Consider the following 18,709-nt stretch of genomic DNA (forward strand, 5'->3'; position numbering starts at 1 on the left):
TATGACTGGGTGAGCGGACCCCAGACCTCACAACCATAAAGGGCAATGGGTTCTATGACTGGGTGAGCGGACCCCAGACCTCACAACCATAAAGGGCAATGGGTTCTATAACTGGGTGAGCGGACCCCAGACCTCACAACCATAAAGGGCAATGGGTTCTATGACTGGGTGAGCGGACCCCAGACCTCACAACCATAAAGGGCAATGGGTTCTATGACTGGGTGAGCGGACCCCAGACCTCACAACCATAAAGGGCAATGGGTTCTATGACTGGGTGAGCGGACCCCAGACCTCACAACCATAAAGGGCAATGGGTTCTATGACTGGGTGAGCGGACCCCAGACCTCACAACCATAAAGGGCAATGGGTTCTATGACTGGGTGAGCGGACCCCAGACCTCACAACCATAAAGGGCAATGGGTTCTATGACTGGGTGAGCGGACCCCAGACCTCACAACCATAAAGGGCAATGGGTTCTATGACTGGGTGAGCGGACCCAGACCTCACAACCATGGAGGGCAATGGGTTCTATAACTGGGTGAGCGGACCCCAGACCTCACAACCGTAAAGGGCAATGGGTTCTATAACTGGGTGAGCGGACCCCAGACCTCACAACCATAAAGGGCAATGGGTTCTATGACTGGGTGAGCGGACCCCAGACCTCACAACCATAAAGGGCAATGGGTTCTATGACTGGGTGAGCGGACCCCAGACCTCACAACCATAAAGGGCAATGGGTTCTATGACTGGGTGAGCGGACCCCAGACCTCACAACCATAAAGGGCAATGGGTTCTATGACTGGGTGAGCGGACCCCAGACCTCACAACCATAAAGGGCAATGGGTTCTATGACTGGGTGAGCGGACCCCAGACCTCACAACCATAAAGGGCAATGGGTTCTATGACTGGGTGAGCGGACCCCAGACCTCACAACCATAAAGGGCAATGGGTTCTATGACTGGGTGAGCGGACCCCAGACCTCACAACCATAAAGGGCAATGGGTTCTATGACTGGGTGAGCGGACCCCAGACCTCACAACCATAAAGGGCAATGGGTTCTATGACTGGGTGAGTGGACCCCAGACCTCACAACCGTAAAGGGCAATGGGTTCTATAACTGGGTGAGCGGACCCCAGACCTCACAACCGTAAAGGGCAATGGGTTCTATGACTGGGTGAGCGGACCCCAGACCTCACAACCGTAAAGGGCAATGGGTTCTATGACTGGGTGAGCGGACCCCAGACCTCACAACCATAAAGGGCAATGGGTTCTATGACTGGGTGAGCGGACCCCAGACCTCACAACCATAAAGGGCAATGGGTTCTATGACTGGGTGAGCGGACCCCAGACCTCACAACCATAAAGGGCAATGGGTTCTATGACTGGGTTCTATGACTGGGTTCTATGACTGGGTTCTATGACTGATTCAAGTGTCTTTTATCAGATCCTAATTGGGATGTAAAATGTTATGTTCCTTTTGATGGCATAGTAGCCTCTTCTTGCCTTGTCTCTCAGATCTTTCACAGCTTTGTGGAAGTTACCTGTGGCGTTGATGTTTAGGCCGAGGGATGTATCGTTTTTTTTGTGTGCTCTAGGGCAACGGTGTCTAGATGGAATTTGTATTTGTGGTCCTGGCAACTGAACCTATTTTGTTTTACTGAGATTCTCTCTCTCTCTCTCTCTCTCTCTCTCTCTCTCCAGATATTCAAAGAAACCACTGTAGGGTCTAATATACCTCTTCCTGTGTTTAGAAACGAGGGAGAGGGCATAAAAAAGCGATGGAACAAAATATAGTGTTTTGTTTACCCAACAATTTAATGCTGACATGACCCCCCGCCCCCCTTCTAATTCCTCACTCCGAAGTGCTTCCTCTGATGAAAACGTTGTTGGGAAAAGGTTTATTTTCCTCCACCCCCCCCCTCCCTCTCTGTTTTAAAATCAGACCCACATTTGAGCACTTACTACCTCTCCTCCTGGAAAGTGCCTGAGTAACAGGTCATTTTAAACGCAGGTGGATGATGCCTGACCCCTCTTGTATGTTTATTTGACCTCTTAATGTATTCCAGCTGTCGTTTACTTACTCGCGTCTGGAGATAAACTGGAAGTGGCTCCATAAAGGACCATACATTCTCATTTTGGATTGGTGGGGGGGTTCACTAGCTGTGGAAATGTGTACTATTTAATGTACTGGCATGATGTACTGTATATGTACGTAGATCTATTATTATTTTTTTATTAAGAAAAACAAATATCCCAGGAAAACCAGTCACTGTTACGAAACATGGCGTTCTGAAAATGAGTCGCAGACGTCATGCTAAAACCCACGATAGTATTTTTTACCACAACTATTCCCAGCCTCATTATAAAAACAGGCCCTGTTATTTTAGCTGTTAAATACGCCTGGTATCAGTTGAATTTACACCATTCTGCTCAATGTAACATCCAGTGAACCATATCCAGTATAACCCTCTTCCTGCCATACAGAATATCCAGTATAACCCCCTCTACCTGGCACACAGAATATCCAGTATAACCCCCTCTACCTGGCACACAGAATATCCAGTATAACCCCCTCTACCTGCCACACAGAATATCCACTATAACCCTCTTCCTGCAACACAGAATATCCACTATAACCCTCTACCTGCCACACAGAATATCCACTATAACCCTCTACCTGGCACACAGAATATCCACTATAACCCGCTACCTGCCACACAGAATATCCACTATAACCCTCTACCTGCCACACAGAATATCCACTATAACCCGCTACCTGCCACACAGAATATCCACTATAACCCTCTCCCAGGTACACATACTATCCTATCAGATTGGGGGGGAGGGTCATCATTTGGTGTGTCATCATAGTGGTCTCTGATTGGGTGGGGTCATCATTTGGTGTGTCATCATAGTGGTCTCTGATTGGGTGGGGTCATCATAGTGGTCTCTGATTGGGTGGGGTCATCATAGTGGTCTCTGATTGGGTGGGGTCATCATTTGGTGTGTCATCATAGTGGTCTCTGATTGGGGGTCATCATTTGGTGTGTCATCATAGTGGTCTCTGATTGGGGGGTCATCATTTGGTGTGTCATCATAGTGGTCTCTGATTGGGTGGGGTCATCATTTGGTGTGTCATCATAGTGGTCTCTGATTGGGTGGGGTCATCATTTGGTGTGTCATCACAGTGGTCTCTGATTGGGTGGGGTCATCATAGTGGTCTCTGATTGGGTGGGGTCATCATAGTGGTCTCTGATTGGGTGGGGTCATCATTTGGTGTGTCATCATAGTGGTCTCTGATTGGGTGGGGTCATCATTTGGTGTGTCATCATAGTGGTCTCTGATTGGGTGGGGTCATCATAGTGGTCTCTGATTGGGTGGGGTCATCATAGTGGTCTCTGATTGGGTGGGGTCATCATTTGGTGTGTCATCATAGTGGTCTCTGATTGGGGGGTCATCATTTGGTGTGTCATCATAGTGGTCTCTGATTGGGGGTCATCATTTGGTGTGTCATCATAGTGGTCTCTGATTGGGTGGGGTCATCATTTGGTGTGTCATCATAGTGGTCTCTGATTGGGGGTCATCATTTGGTGTGTCATCATAGTGGTCTCTGATTGGGTGGGGTCATCATTTGGTGTGTCATCATAGTGGTCTCTGATTGGGGGGGTCATCATTTGGTGTGTCATCATAGTGGTCTCTGATTGGGTGGGGTCATCATTTGGTGTGTCATCATAGTGGTCTCTGATTGGGGGCGTCATTTGGTGTGTCATCCTAGTGGTCTCTGATTGATGGTTAGACTCGCTCAGGTTGAACAAACTTAAACTTGCGCCTATTTTCAATGCTGATTTAAATGTCATTGAGAAAACAGAAAGGTGTCATGTATTTTTTTCCCACTAACGTCCTTTCTGAATTTAAAAGTAATTCAAGAAGTAATCATCTAGTTTTTCCAAAAGTATCTGTAATCTGTAATTACAATATATTTGCTGGTAACGTCTCTGATTAGTTACAGTTTAATGTAATCAGATGGCATGTAATCCATTAGTCCGTAACACTGCCTCTATGTTATTTCCCTCCCTCCATTCATCAGCGGTCATTCATTTGATCTGTCCTTATATGGTCACCTGAAGTCTTTCAGGTTCCATCTTTCTATCCCTCTACGGTCTCTAAAGAAGGCCTTACAGAGATTCACAGTAGATATGGGTTTAGACCAGGCCAGAGGGCTTCACCAGGCCGGAGGGCTACATGTCCACTCTACTCCAGGCCAGAGGGCTACACAAGGCCAGAGGGCTTCACCAGGCCAGAGGGCTACATGTCCACTCTACTCCAGAGGGCTTCACCAGGCCAGAGGGCTTCACCAGGCCAGAGGGCTTCACCAGGCCAGAGGGCTACATGTCCACTCTACTCCAGAGGGCTACATGTCCACTCTACTCCAGAAGGCTACACCAGGCCAGAGGGCTACATGTCCACTCTCCTCCAGGCCGGAGGGCTACACAAGCCAGAGGGCTTCACCAGGCCAGAGGGCTTCACCAGGCTGGAGGGCTACATGTCCACTCTACTACAGGCCAGAGGGCTACATGCCCACTCTACACCAGAGGGCCACATGTCCACTCTACTCCAGAAGGCTACACCAGGCCAGAGGGCTACATGTCCACTCTCCTCCAGGCCGGAGGGCTACACAAGCCAGAGGGCTTCACCAGGCCAGAGGGCTTCACCAGGCTGGAGGGCTACATGTCCACTCTACTACAGGCCAGAGGGCTACATGCCCACTCTACACCAGAGGGCCACATGTCCACTCTACTCCAGAGGGCTACATGTCCACTCTACACCAGGCCAGAGGGCTACATGTCCCCTCTACACCTGGCCAGAAGGCTACTCCAGGCCAGAGGGCTACACAAGGCCAGAGGGCTACACCAGGCCAGAGGGCTACATGTCCACTCTACTCCAGGCCAGAGGGCTACACAAGGCCAGCGGGCTACACTTGGCCAGCGGGCTACACCAGGCCAGAGGGCTACACCAGGCCAGAGGGCTACACCAGGCCAGAGGGCTACATGTCCACTCTACACCAGGCCAGAGGGCTACACCAGGCCAGAGGGCTACACCGGGCCAGAGGGAGACACCGGGCCAGAGGGCTACACCGGGCCAGAGGGCTACACCGGGCCAGAGGGAGACACCGGGCCAGAGGGCTACACCGGGCCAGAGGGCTACACCGGGCCAGAGGGCTACACCGGGCCAGAGGGCTACACCGGGCCAGAGGGCTACACCAGGCCAGAGGGCTACATGTCCACTCTACACCAGGCCAGAGGGCTACACTGGGCCAGAGGGCTACACCGGGCCAGAGGGCTACACCGGGCCAGAGGGCTACACCGGGCCAGAGGGCTACACTGGGCCAGAGGGCTACACCGGGCTACACTGGGCCAGAGGGCTACACTGGGCCAGAGGGCTACACCGGGCCAGAGACCTACACCAGGCCAGAGGGCTACACCAGGCCAGAGGGCTACATGTCCACTCTACACCAGGCCAGAGGGCTACACTGGGCCAGAGGGCTACACTGGGCCAGAGGGCTACACCGGGCCAGAGGGCTACACCGGGCCAGAGGGCTACACTGGGCCAGAGGGCTACACTGGGCCAGAGGGCTACACCGGGACAGAGGGCTACACTGAGGGCTACATGTCCACTCTACACCAGGCCAGAGGGCTACATGTCCTCTCAACTCCAGAGGGCTACATGTCCACTCTACACCAGAGGGCTACATGTCCACTCTACACCAGGCCAGAGGGCTACATGTCCACTCTACACCAGAGGGCTACATGTCCACTCTACACCAGAGGGCTACATGTCCACTCTACACCAGGCCAGAGGGCTACATGTCCACTCTACACCAGAGGGCTACATGTCCACTCTACACCAGGCTAGATGGCTACATGTCCACTCTACACCAGAGGGCCACGTGTCCACTCTACACCAGGCCAGAGGGCCACATGTCCACTCTACACCAGGCCAGATGGCTACATGTCCACTCTACACCAGGCTAGATGGCTACATGTCCACTCTACACCAGGCCAGAGGGCTACATGTCCACTCTACACCAGGCCAGATGGCTACATGTCCACTCTACACCAGGCCAGAGGGCCACATGTCCACTCTACACCAGGCCAGATGGCCACATGTCCACTGTACACCAGGCCAGAGGGCTACATGTCCACTCTAAACCAGGCTAGATGGCTACATGTCCACTCTACACCAGGCTAGATGGCTACATGTCCACTCTACACCAGGCCAGAGGGCTACATGTCCACTCTACACCAGGCCAGAGGGCTACATGTCCACTCTACACCAGAGGTCTACATGTTCACTCTACACCAGAGGGCTACATGTCCACTCTACACCAGAGGGCTACATGTCCACTCTACACCAGGCCAGAGGGCTACATGTCCACTCTAATCCAGAGGTCTACATGTCCACTCTACACCAGAGGTCTACATGTCCACTCTACACCAGAGGTCTACATGTCCACTCTACACCAGAGGTCTACATGTCCACTCTACACCAGAGGTCTACATGTTCACTCTACACCAGAGGTCTACATGTCCTCTCTACTCCAGAGGGCTACATGTCCACTCTACACCAGAGGTCTACATGTTCACTCTACACCAAAGGGCTACATGTCCACTCTACACCAGAGGTCTACATGTCCACTCTACACCAGGCAAGAGGGCTACATGTCCACTCTACACCAGGCTAGATGGCTACATGTCCACTCTACACCAGGCCAGAGGGCTACATGTCCACTCTACACCAGGCCAGAGGGCTACATGTCCACTCTACTCCAGGCTAGATGGCTTCATGTCCACTCTACACCAGGCCAGAGGGCTACATGTCCACTCTACACCAGGCCAGAGGGCTACATGTCCACTCTACACCAGGCCAGAGGGCTACATGTCCACTCTACACCAGGCTAGATGGCTACATGTCCACTCTACACCAGAGGTCTACATGTCCACTCTACACCAGGCCAGAGGGCTACATGTCCACTCTACTCCAGAGGGCTACATGTTCACTCTACACCAGAGGTCTACATGTCCACTCTACACCAGAGGTCTACATGTCCACTCTACACCAGGCCAGAGGGCTACATGTCCACTCTACTCCAGAGGGCTACATGTTCACTCTACACCAGAGGTCTACATGTCCACTCTACACCAGGCCAGAGGGCTACATGTCCACTCTACTCCAGAGGGCTACATGTTCACTCTACTCCAGAGGGCTACATGTTCACTCTACACCAGAGGTCTACATGTCCACTCTACACCAGAGGTCTACATGTCCACTCTACACCAGGCCAGAGGGCTACATGTCCACTCTACTCCAGAGGGCTACATGTCCACTCTACTCCAGAGGGCTACATGTTCACTCTACACCAGAGGTCTACATGTTCACTCTACACCAGAGGTCTACATGTCCACTCTACACCAGAGGGCTACATGTCCACTCTACTCCAGAGGTCTACATGTTCACACTACACCAGAGGTCTACATGTCCACTCTACACCAGAGGGCTACATGTCCACTCTACACCAGGCCAGAGGGCTACATGTCCACTCTACTCCAGAGGTCTACATGTCCACTCTACACCAGAGGGCTACATGTCCACTCTACACCAGGCTAGATGGCTACATGTCCACTCTACACCAGAGGGCTACATGTTCACTCTACACCAGGCCAGAGGGCTACATGTCCACTCTACTCCAGGCTAAATGGCTACATGTCCGCTCTACACCAGGCTAGAGGGCTACATGTCCACTCTACTCCAGGCCAGAGGGCTACATGTCCACTCTACACCAGGCTAGAGGGCTACATGTCCACTCTACTCCAGGCCAGAGGGCTACATGTCCACTCTACACATGAGGTCTACATGTCCACTCTACACCAGGCCAGAGGGCTACATGTCCACTCTACACCAGGCTAGATGGCTACATGTCCACTCTACACCAGGCTAGATGGCTACATGTCCACTCTACACCAGGCTAGATGGCTACATGTCCACTCTACACCAGGCTAGATGGCTACATGTCCACTCTACACCAGGCCAGAGGGCTACATGTCCACTCTACACCAGGCTAGAGGGCTACATGTCCACTCTACACCAGAGGGCTACATGTCCACTCTACACCAGGCCAGAGGTCTACATGTCCACTCTACACCAGAGGTCTACATGTCCACTCTACACCAGAGGGCTACATGTCCACTCTACACCAGAGGGCTACATGTCCACTCTACACCAGGCCAGAGGTCTACATGTCCACTCTACACCAGAGGTCTACATGTCCACTCTACACCAGGCCAGAGGTCTACATGTCCACTCTACACCAGAGGTCTACATGTCCACTCTACACCAGAGGTCTACATGTCCACTCTACACCAGAGGTCTACATGTCCACTCTACACCAGAGGGCTACATGTCCACTCTACACCAGAGGGCTACATGTCCACTCTACACCAGGCCAGAGGGCTACTAGTCCACTCTACACCAGAGGGCTACATGTCCACTCTACACCAGAGGGCTACATGTCCACTCTACACCAGAGGCTACATGTCCACTCTACACCAGGCCAGAGGGCTACATGTCCACTCTACACCAGAGGGCTACATGTCCACTCTACACCAGGCCAGAGGGCTACATGTCCACTCTACACCAGAGGTCTACATGTCCACTCTACACCAGAGGTCTACATGTCCACTCTACACCAGAGGTCTACATGTCCACTCTACACCAGAGGGCTACATGTCCACTCTACACCAGAGGGCTACATGTCCACTCTACACCAGGCCAGAGGGCTACTAGTCCACTCTACACCAGAGGGCTACATGTCCACTCTACACCAGAGGGCTACATGTCCACTCTACACCAGAGGGCTACATGTCCACTCTACACCAGGCCAGAGGGCTACATGTCCACTCTACACCAGAGGGCTACATGTCCACTCTACACCAGGCTAGATGGCTACATGTCCACTCTACACCAGGCCAGAGGGCTACATGTCCACTCTACACCAGGCTAGAGGGCTACATGTCCACTCTACACCAGAGGGCTACATGTCCACTCTACACCAGGCCAGAGGTCTACATGTCCACTCTACACCAGAGGTCTACATGTCCACTCTACACCAGAGGGCTACATGTCCACTCTACACCAGAGGGCTACATGTCCACTCTACACCAGGCCAGAGGTCTACATGTCCACTCTACACCAGAGGTCTACATGTCCACTCTACACCAGGCCAGAGGTCTACATGTCCACTCTACACCAGAGGTCTACATGTCCACTCTACACCAGAGGTCTACATGTCCACTCTACACCAGAGGTCTACATGTCCACTCTACACCAGAGGGCTACATGTCCACTCTACACCAGAGGGCTACATGTCCACTCTACACCAGGCCAGAGGGCTACTAGTCCACTCTACACCAGAGGGCTACATGTCCACTCTACACCAGAGGGCTACATGTCCACTCTACACCAGAGGGCTACATGTCCACTCTACACCAGGCCAGAGGGCTACATGTCCACTCTACACCAGAGGGCTACATGTCCACTCTACACCAGGCCAGAGGGCTACATGTCCACTCTACACCAGAGGTCTACATGTCCACTCTACACCAGAGGTCTACATGTCCACTCTACACCAGAGGTCCATGTCCACTCTACACCAGAGGGCTACATGTCCACTCTACACCAGAGGGCTACATGTCCACTCTACACCAGGCCAGAGGGCTACTAGTCCACTCTACACCAGAGGGCTACATGTCCACTCTACACCAGAGGGCTACATGTCCACTCTACACCAGAGGGCTACATGTCCACTCTACACCAGGCCAGAGGGCTACATGTCCACTCTACACCAGAGGGCTACATGTCCACTCTACACCAGGCCAGAGGGCTACATGTCCACTCTACTCCAGAGGGCTACATGTTCACTCTACACCAGATGGCTACATGTCCACTCTACACCAGAGGGCTACATGTCCACTCTACACCAGAGGGCTACATGTCCACTCTACACCAGGCTAGATGGCTACATGTCCACTCTACACCAGGCTAGATGGCTACATGTCCACTCTACTCCAGAGGGCTACATGTCCACTCTACACCAGGCCAGAGGGCTACATGTCCACTCTACTCCAGAGGGCTACATGTTCACTCTACACCAGATGGCTACATGTCCACTCTACACCAGATGGCTACATGTTCACTCTACACCAGATGGCTACATGTCCACTCTACACCAGAGGGCCACGTGTCCACTCTACACCAGAGGTCTACATGTCCACTCTACACCAGAGGGCTACATGTCCACTCTACACCTGAGGGCTACATGTCCACTCTACACCAGAGGTCTACATGTTCACTCTACACCAGAGGTCTACATGTCCACTCTACACCAGAGGTCTACATGTCCTCTCTACTCCAGAGGGCTACATGTCCTCTCTACTCCAGATGGCTACATGCCCACTCTACACCAGAGGGCCACATGTCCACTCTACTCCAGAGGGCTACATGTCCACTCTACACCAGGCCAGAGGGCTACATGTCCCCTCTACACCTGGCCAGAAGGCTATTCCAGGCCAGAGGGCTACACAAGGCCAGAGGGCTACACCAGGCCAGAGGGCTACATGTCCACTCTACTCCAGGCCAGAGGGCTACACAAGGCCAGCGGGCTACACTTGGCCAGCGGGCTACACCAGGCCAGAGGGCTACACCAGGCCAGAGGGCTACACCAGGCCAGAGGGCTATATGTCCACTCTACACCAGGCCAGAGGGCTACACCAGGCCAGAGGGCTACACCGGGCCAGAGGGAGACACCGGGCCAGAGGGCTGCACCGGGCCAGAGGGCTACACCGGGCCAGAGGGAGACACCGGGCTAGAGGGCTACACCGGGCCAGAGGGCTACACCGGGCCAGAGGGCTACACCGGGCCAGAGGGCTACACCAGGCCAGAGGGCTACATGTCCACTCTACACCAGGCCAGAGGGCTACACTGGGCCAGAGGGCTACACCGGGCCAGAGGGCTACACCGGGCCAGAGGGCTACACTGGGCCAGAGGGCTACACTGGGCCAGAGGGCTACACCGGGCTACACTGGGCCAGAGGGCTACACTGGGCCAGAGGGCTACACCGGGCCAGAGACCTACACCAGGCCAGAGGGCTACACCAGGCCAGAGGGCTACATGTCCACTCTACACCAGGCCAGAGGGCTACACTGGGCCAGAGGGCTACACTGGGCCAGAGGGCTACACCGGGCCAGAGGGCTACACTGGGCCAGAGGGCTACACTGGGCCAGAGGGCTACACTGGGCCAGAGGGCTACACCGGGACAGAGGGCTACACTGAGGGCTACATGTCCACTCTACACCAGGCCAGAGGGCTACATGTCCTCTCAACTCCAGAGGGCTACATGTCCACTCTACACCAGAGGGCTACATGTCCACTCTACACCAGGCCAGAGGGCTACATGTCCACTCTACACCAGAGGGCTACATGTCCACTCTACACCAGGCCAGAGGGCTACATGTCCACTCTACACCAGAGGGCTACATGTCCACTCTACACCAGGCTAGATGGCTACATGTCCACTCTACACCAGAGGGCTACATGTCCACTCTACACCAGAGGTCTACATGTCCACTCTACTCCAGAGGGCTACATGTCCACTCTACACCAGAGGGCTACATGTCCACTCTACACCAGGCTAGATGGCTAAATGTCCACTCTACACCAGAGGGCCACGTGTCCACTCTACACCAGGCCAGAGGGCCACATGTCCACTCTACACCAGGCCAGATGGCTACATGTCCACTCTACACCAGGCTAGATGGCTACATGTCCACTCTACACCAGGCCAGAGGGCTACATGTCCACTCTACACCAGGCCAGATGGCTACATGTCCACTCTACACCAGGCCAGAGGGCCACATGTCCACTCTACACCAGGCCAGATGGCTACATGTCCACTCTACACCAGGCTAGATGGCTACATGTCCACTGTACACCAGGCCAGAGGGCTACATGTCCACTCTAAACCAGGCTAGATGGCTACATGTCCACTCTACACCAGGCTAGATGGCTACATGTCCACTCTACACCAGGCCAGAGGGCTACATGTCCACTCTACACCAGAGGGCTACATGTCCACTCTACACCAGGCTAGATGGCTACATGTCCACTCTACACCAGAGGGCTACATGTCCACTCTACACCAGAGGTCTACATGTCCACTCTACTCCAGAGGGCTACATGTCCACTCTACACCAGAGGGCTACATGTCCACTCTACACCAGAGGGCTACATGTCCACTCTACACCAGAGGGCTACATGTCCACTCTACACCAGAGGGCTACATGTCCACTCTACACCAGGCTAGATGGCTACATGTCCACTCTACACCAGAGGGCCACGTGTCCACTCTACACCAGGGCAGAGGGCCACATGTCCACTCTACACCAGGCCAGATGGCTACATGTCCACTCTACACCAGGCTAGATGGCTACATGTCCACTCTACACCAGGCCAGAGGGCTACATGTCCACTCTACACCAGAGGGCTACATGTCCACTCTACACCAGGCCAGATGGCTACATGTCCACTCTACACCAGAGGGCTACATGTCCACTCTACACCAGAGGTCTACATGATCCAGAGGGCTACATGTCCACTCTACACCAGAGGGCTACATGTCCACTCTACACCAGAGGGCTACATGTCCACTCTACACCAGAGGGCTACATGTCCACTCTACACCAGAGGGCTACATGTCCACTCTACACCAGGCTAGATGGCTACATGTCCACTCTACACCAGAGGGCCACGTGTCCACTCTACACCAGGCCAGAGGGCCACATGTCCACTCTACACCAGGCCAGATGGCTACATGTCCACTCTACACCAGGCTAGATGGCTACATGTCCACTCTACACCAGGCCAGAGGGCTACATGTCCACTCTACACCAGGCCAGATGGCTACATGTCCACTCTACACCAGGCCAGAGGGCTACATGTCCACTCTACACCAGGCCAGATGGCTACATGTCCACTCTACACCAGGCTAGATGGCTACATGTCCACTCTACACCAGGCCAGAGGGCTACATGTCCACTCTAAACCAGGCCAGATGGCTACATGTCCACTCTACACCAGGCTAGATGGCTACATGTCCACTCTACACCAGAGGGCTACATGTCCACTCTACACCAGAGGTCTACATGTCCACTCTACACCAGAGGTCTACATGTCCACTCTACACCAGAGGTCTACATGTCCACTCTACACCAGAGGGCTACATGTCCACTCTACACCAGAGGGCTACATGTCCACTCTACACCAGGCCAGAGGGCTACTAGTCCACTCTACACCAGAGGGCTACATGTCCACTCTACACCAGAGGGCTACATGTCCACTCTACACCAGAGGGCTACATGTCCACTCTACACCAGGCCAGAGGGCTACATGTCCACTCTACACCAGAGGGCTACATGTCCACTCTACACCAGGCCAGAGGGCTACATGTCCACTCTACACCAGAGGTCTACATGTCCACTCTACACCAGAGGTCTACATGTCCACTCTACACCAGAGGTCTACATGTCCACTCTACACCAGAGGGCTACATGTCCACTCTACACCAGAGGGCTACATGTCCACTCTACACCAGGCCAGAGGGCTACTAGTCCACTCTACACCAGAGGGCTACATGTCCACTCTACACCAGAGTGCTACATGTCCACTCTACACCAGGCCAGGGCTACATGTCCACTCTACACCAGGCCAGAGGGCTACATGTCCACTCTACACCAGAGGGCTACATGTCCACTCTACACCAGGCCAGAGGGCTACATGTCCACTCTACTCCAGAGGGCTACATGTTCACTCTACACCAGATGGCTACATGTCCACTCTACACCAGAGGGCTACATGTCCACTCTACACCAGAGGGCTACATGTCCACTCTACACCAGGCCAGAGGGCTACTAGTCCACTCTACACCAGAGGGCTACATGTCCACTCTACACCAGAGGGCTACATGTCCACTCTACACCAGAGGGCTACATGTCCACTCTACACCAGGCCAGAGGGCTACATGTCCACTCTACACCAGAGGGCTACATGTCCACTCTACACCAGGCCAGAGGGCTACATGTCCACTCTCTACCACCAGAGGTCTACATGTCCACTCTACACCAGAGGTCTACATGTCCACTCTACACCAGAGGTCTACATGTCCACTCTACACCAGAGGGCTACATGTCCACTCTACACCAGAGGGCTACATGTCCACTCTACACCAGGCCAGAGGGCTACTAGTCCACTCTACACCAGAGGGCTACATGTCCTCTACACCAGAGGGCTACATGTCCCTCTACACCAGAGGGCTACATGTCCACTCTACACCAGGCCAGAGGGCTACATGTCCACTCTACACCAGAGGGCTACATGTCCACTCTACACCAGGCCAGAGGGCTACATGTCCACTCTACTCCAGAGGGCTACATGTTCACTCTACACCAGATGGCTACATGTCCACTCTACACCAGAGGGCTACATGTCCACTCTACACCAGAGGGCTACATGTCCACTCTACACCAGGCTAGATGGCTACATGTCCACTCTACACCAGGCTAGATGGCTACATGTCCACTCTACTCCAGAGGGCTACATGTCCACTCTACACCAGGCCAGAGGGCTACATGTCCACTCTACTCCAGAGGGCTACATGTTCACTCTACACCAGATGGCTACATGTCCACTCTACACCAGATGGCTACATGTTCACTCTACACCAGATGGCTACATGTCCACTCTACACCAGAGGGCCACGTGTCCACTCTACACCAGAGGTCTACATGTCCACTCTACACCAGAGGGCTACATGTCCACTCTACACCTGAGGGCTACATGTCCACTCTACACCAGAGGTCTACATGTTCACTCTACACCAGAGGTCTACATGTCCACTCTACACCAGAGGTCTACATGTCCTCTCTACTCCAGAGGGCTACATGTCCTCTCTACTCCAGATGGCTACATGCCCACTCTACACCAGAGGGCCACATGTCCACTCTACTCCAGAGGGCTACATGTCCACTCTACACCAGGCCAGAGGGCTACATGTCCCCTCTACACCTGGCCAGAAGGCTATTCCAGGCCAGAGGGCTACACAAGGCCAGAGGGCTACACCAGGCCAGAGGGCTACATGTCCACTCTACACCAGGCCAGAGGGCTACATGTCCACTCTACACCAGAGGTCTACATGTCCACTCTACACCAGAGGTCTACATGTCCACTCTACACCAGAGGTCTACATGTCCACTCTACACCAGAGGGCTACATGTCCACTCTACACCAGAGGGCTACATGTCCACTCTACACCAGGCCAGAGGGCTACTAGTCCACTCTACACCAGAGGGCTACATGTCCACTCTACACCAGAGTGCTACATGTCCACTCTACACCAGAGGGCTACATGTCCACTCTACACCAGGCCAGAGGGCTACATGTCCACTCTACACCAGAGGGCTACATGTCCACTCTACACCAGGCCAGAGGGCTACATGTCCACTCTACTCCAGAGGGCTACATGTTCACTCTACACCAGATGGCTACATGTCCACTCTACACCAGAGGGCTACATGTCCACTCTACACCAGAGGGCTACATGTCCACTCTACACCAGGCCAGAGGGCTACTAGTCCACTCTACACCAGAGGGCTACATGTCCACTCTACACCAGAGGGCTACATGTCCACTCTACACCAGAGGGCTACATGTCCACTCTACACCAGGCCAGAGGGCTACATGTCCACTCTACACCAGAGGGCTACATGTCCACTCTACACCAGGCCAGAGGGCTACATGTCCACTCTACACCAGAGGTCTACATGTCCACTCTACACCAGAGGTCTACATGTCCACTCTACACCAGAGGTCTACATGTCCACTCTACACCAGAGGGCTACATGTCCACTCTACACCAGAGGGCTACATGTCCACTCTACACCAGGCCAGAGGGCTACATGTCCACTCTACACCAGAGGGCTACATGTCCACTCTACACAGAGGGCTACATGTCCACTCTACACCAGAGGGCTACATGTCCACTCTACACCAGGCCAGAGGGCTACATGTCCACTCTACACCAGAGGGCTACATGTCCACTCTACACCAGGCCAGAGGGCTACATGTCCACTCTACTCCAGAGGGCTACATGTTCACTCTACACCAGATGGCTACATGTCCACTCTACACCAGAGGGCTACATGTCCACTCTACACCAGAGGGCTACATGTCCACTCTACACCAGGCTAGATGGCTACATGTCCACTCTACACCAGGCTAGATGGCTACATGTCCACTCTACACCAGGCCAGAGGGCTACATGTCCACTCTACACCAGGCCAGAGGGCTACATGTCCACTCTACTCCAGAGGGCTACATGTTCACTCTACACCAGATGGCTACATGTCCACTCTACACCAGATGGCTACATGTTCACTCTACACCAGATGGCTACATGTCCACTCTACACCAGAGGGCCACGTGTCCACTCTACACCAGAGGTCTACATGTCCACTCTACACCAGAGGGCTACATGTCCACTCTACACCTGAGGGCTACATGTCCACTCTACACCAGAGGTCTACATGTTCACTCTACACCAGAGGTCTACATGTCCACTCTACACCAGAGGTCTACATGTCCTCTCTACTCCAGAGGGCTACATGTCCTCTCTACTCCAGATGGCTACATGCCCACTCTACACCAGAGGGCCACATGTCCACTCTACTCCAGAGGGCTACATGTCCACTCTACACCAGGCCAGAGGGCTACATGTCCCCTCTACACCTGGCCAGAAGGCTATTCCAGGCCAGAGGGCTACACAAGGCCAGAGGGCTACACCAGGCCAGAGGGCTACATGTCCACTCTACTCCAGGCCAGAGGGCTACACAAGGCCAGCGGGCTACACTTGGCCAGCGGGCTACACCAGGCCAGAGGGCTACACCAGGCCAGAGGGCTACACCAGGCCAGAGGGCTATATGTCCACTCTACACCAGGCCAGAGGGCTACACCAGGCCAGAGGGCTACACCGGGCCAGAGGGAGACACCGGGCCAGAGGGCTGCACCGGGCCAGAGGGCTACACGGGCCAGAGGAGACACCGGGCTAGAGGGCTACACCGGGCCAGAGGGCTACACCGGGCCAGAGGGCTACACCGGGCCAGAGGGCACCGGGCCAGAGGGCTACATGTCCACTCTACACCAGGCCAGAGGGCTACACTGGGCCAGAGGGCTACACCGGGCCAGAGGGCTACACCGGGCCAGAGTGCTACACTGGGCCAGAGGGCTACACTGGGCCAGAGGGCTACACCGGGCTACACTGGGCCAGAGGGCTACACTGGGCCAGAGGGCTACACCGGGCCAGAGACCTACACCAGGCCAGAGGGCTACACCAGGCCAGAGGGCTACATGTCCACTCTACACCAGGCCAGAGGGCTACACTGGGCCAGAGGGCTACACTGGGCCAGAGGGCTACACCGGGCCAGAGGGCTACACTGGGCCAGAGGGCTACACTGGGCCAGAGGGCTACACTGGGCCAGAGGGCTACACCGGGACAGAGGGCTACACTGAGGGCTACATGTCCACTCTACACCAGGCCAGAGGGCTACATGTCCTCTCAACTCCAGAGGGCTACATGTCCACTCTACACCAGAGGGCTACATGTCCACTCTACACCAGGCCAGAGGGCTACATGTCCACTCTACACCAGAGGGCTACATGTCCACTCTACACCAGGCCAGAGGGCTACATGTCCACTCTACACCAGAGGGCTACATGTCCACTCTACACCAGGCTAGATGGCTACATGTCCACTCTACACCAGAGGTCTACATGTCCACTCTACTCCAGAGGGCTACATGTCCACTCTACACCAGAGGGCTACATGTCCACTCTACACCAGAGGGCTACATGTCCACTCTACACCAGGCTAGATGGCTAAATGTCCACTCTACACCAGAGGGCCACGTGTCCACTCTACACCAGGCCAGAGGGCCACATGTCCACTCTACACCAGGCCAGATGGCTACATGTCCACTCTACACCAGGCTAGATGGCTACATGTCCACTCTACACCAGGCCAGAGGGCTACATGTCCACTCTACACCAGGCCAGATGGCTACATGTCCACTCTACACCAGGCCAGAGGGCCACATGTCCACTCTACACCAGGCCAGATGGCTACATGTCCACTCTACACCAGGCTAGATGGCTACATGTCCACTCTACACCAGGCCAGATGGCTACATGTCCACTCTACACCAGGCTAGATGGCTACATGTCCACTCTACACCAGGCTAGATGGCTACATGTCCACTCTACACCAGGCCAGAGGGCTACATGTCCACTCTACACCAGAGGGCTACATGTCCACTCTACACCAGGCTAGATGGCTACATGTCCACTCTACACCAGAGGGCTACATGTCCACTCTACACCAGAGGTCTACATGTCCACTCTACTCCAGAGGGCTACATGTCCACTCTACACCAGAGGGCTACATGTCCACTCTACACCAGAGGGCTACATGTCCACTCTACACCAGAGGGCTACATGTCCACTCTACACCAGAGGGCTACATGTCCACTCTACACCAGGCTAGATGGCTACA

General features: G+C 54.3%; 1 protein-coding gene across 1 annotated transcript in view; it reads left to right on the top strand.

The window, feature by feature from the left end:
• The first annotated feature begins 4,644 nt into the window (after nt 1–4,644).
• Nucleotides 4,645–18,709, top strand: part of LOC135574819 (collagen alpha-1(I) chain-like) — a 136,014-nt gene continuing 121,949 nt past the window's right edge. The window contains exons 1-3 of the mRNA XM_065027024.1: nt 4,645–5,726; nt 10,495–11,451; nt 16,759–17,736. Coding sequence (XP_064883096.1) covers nt 4,645–5,726; nt 10,495–11,451; nt 16,759–17,736 — 3,017 coding nt within the window. The remainder of the gene's footprint in view (nt 5,727–10,494; nt 11,452–16,758; nt 17,737–18,709) is intronic.

Source organism: Oncorhynchus nerka, linkage group LG13, assembly GCF_034236695.1.
Source record: "Oncorhynchus nerka isolate Pitt River linkage group LG13, Oner_Uvic_2.0, whole genome shotgun sequence".
Taxonomy (NCBI): Eukaryota; Metazoa; Chordata; class Actinopteri; order Salmoniformes; family Salmonidae; genus Oncorhynchus; species Oncorhynchus nerka.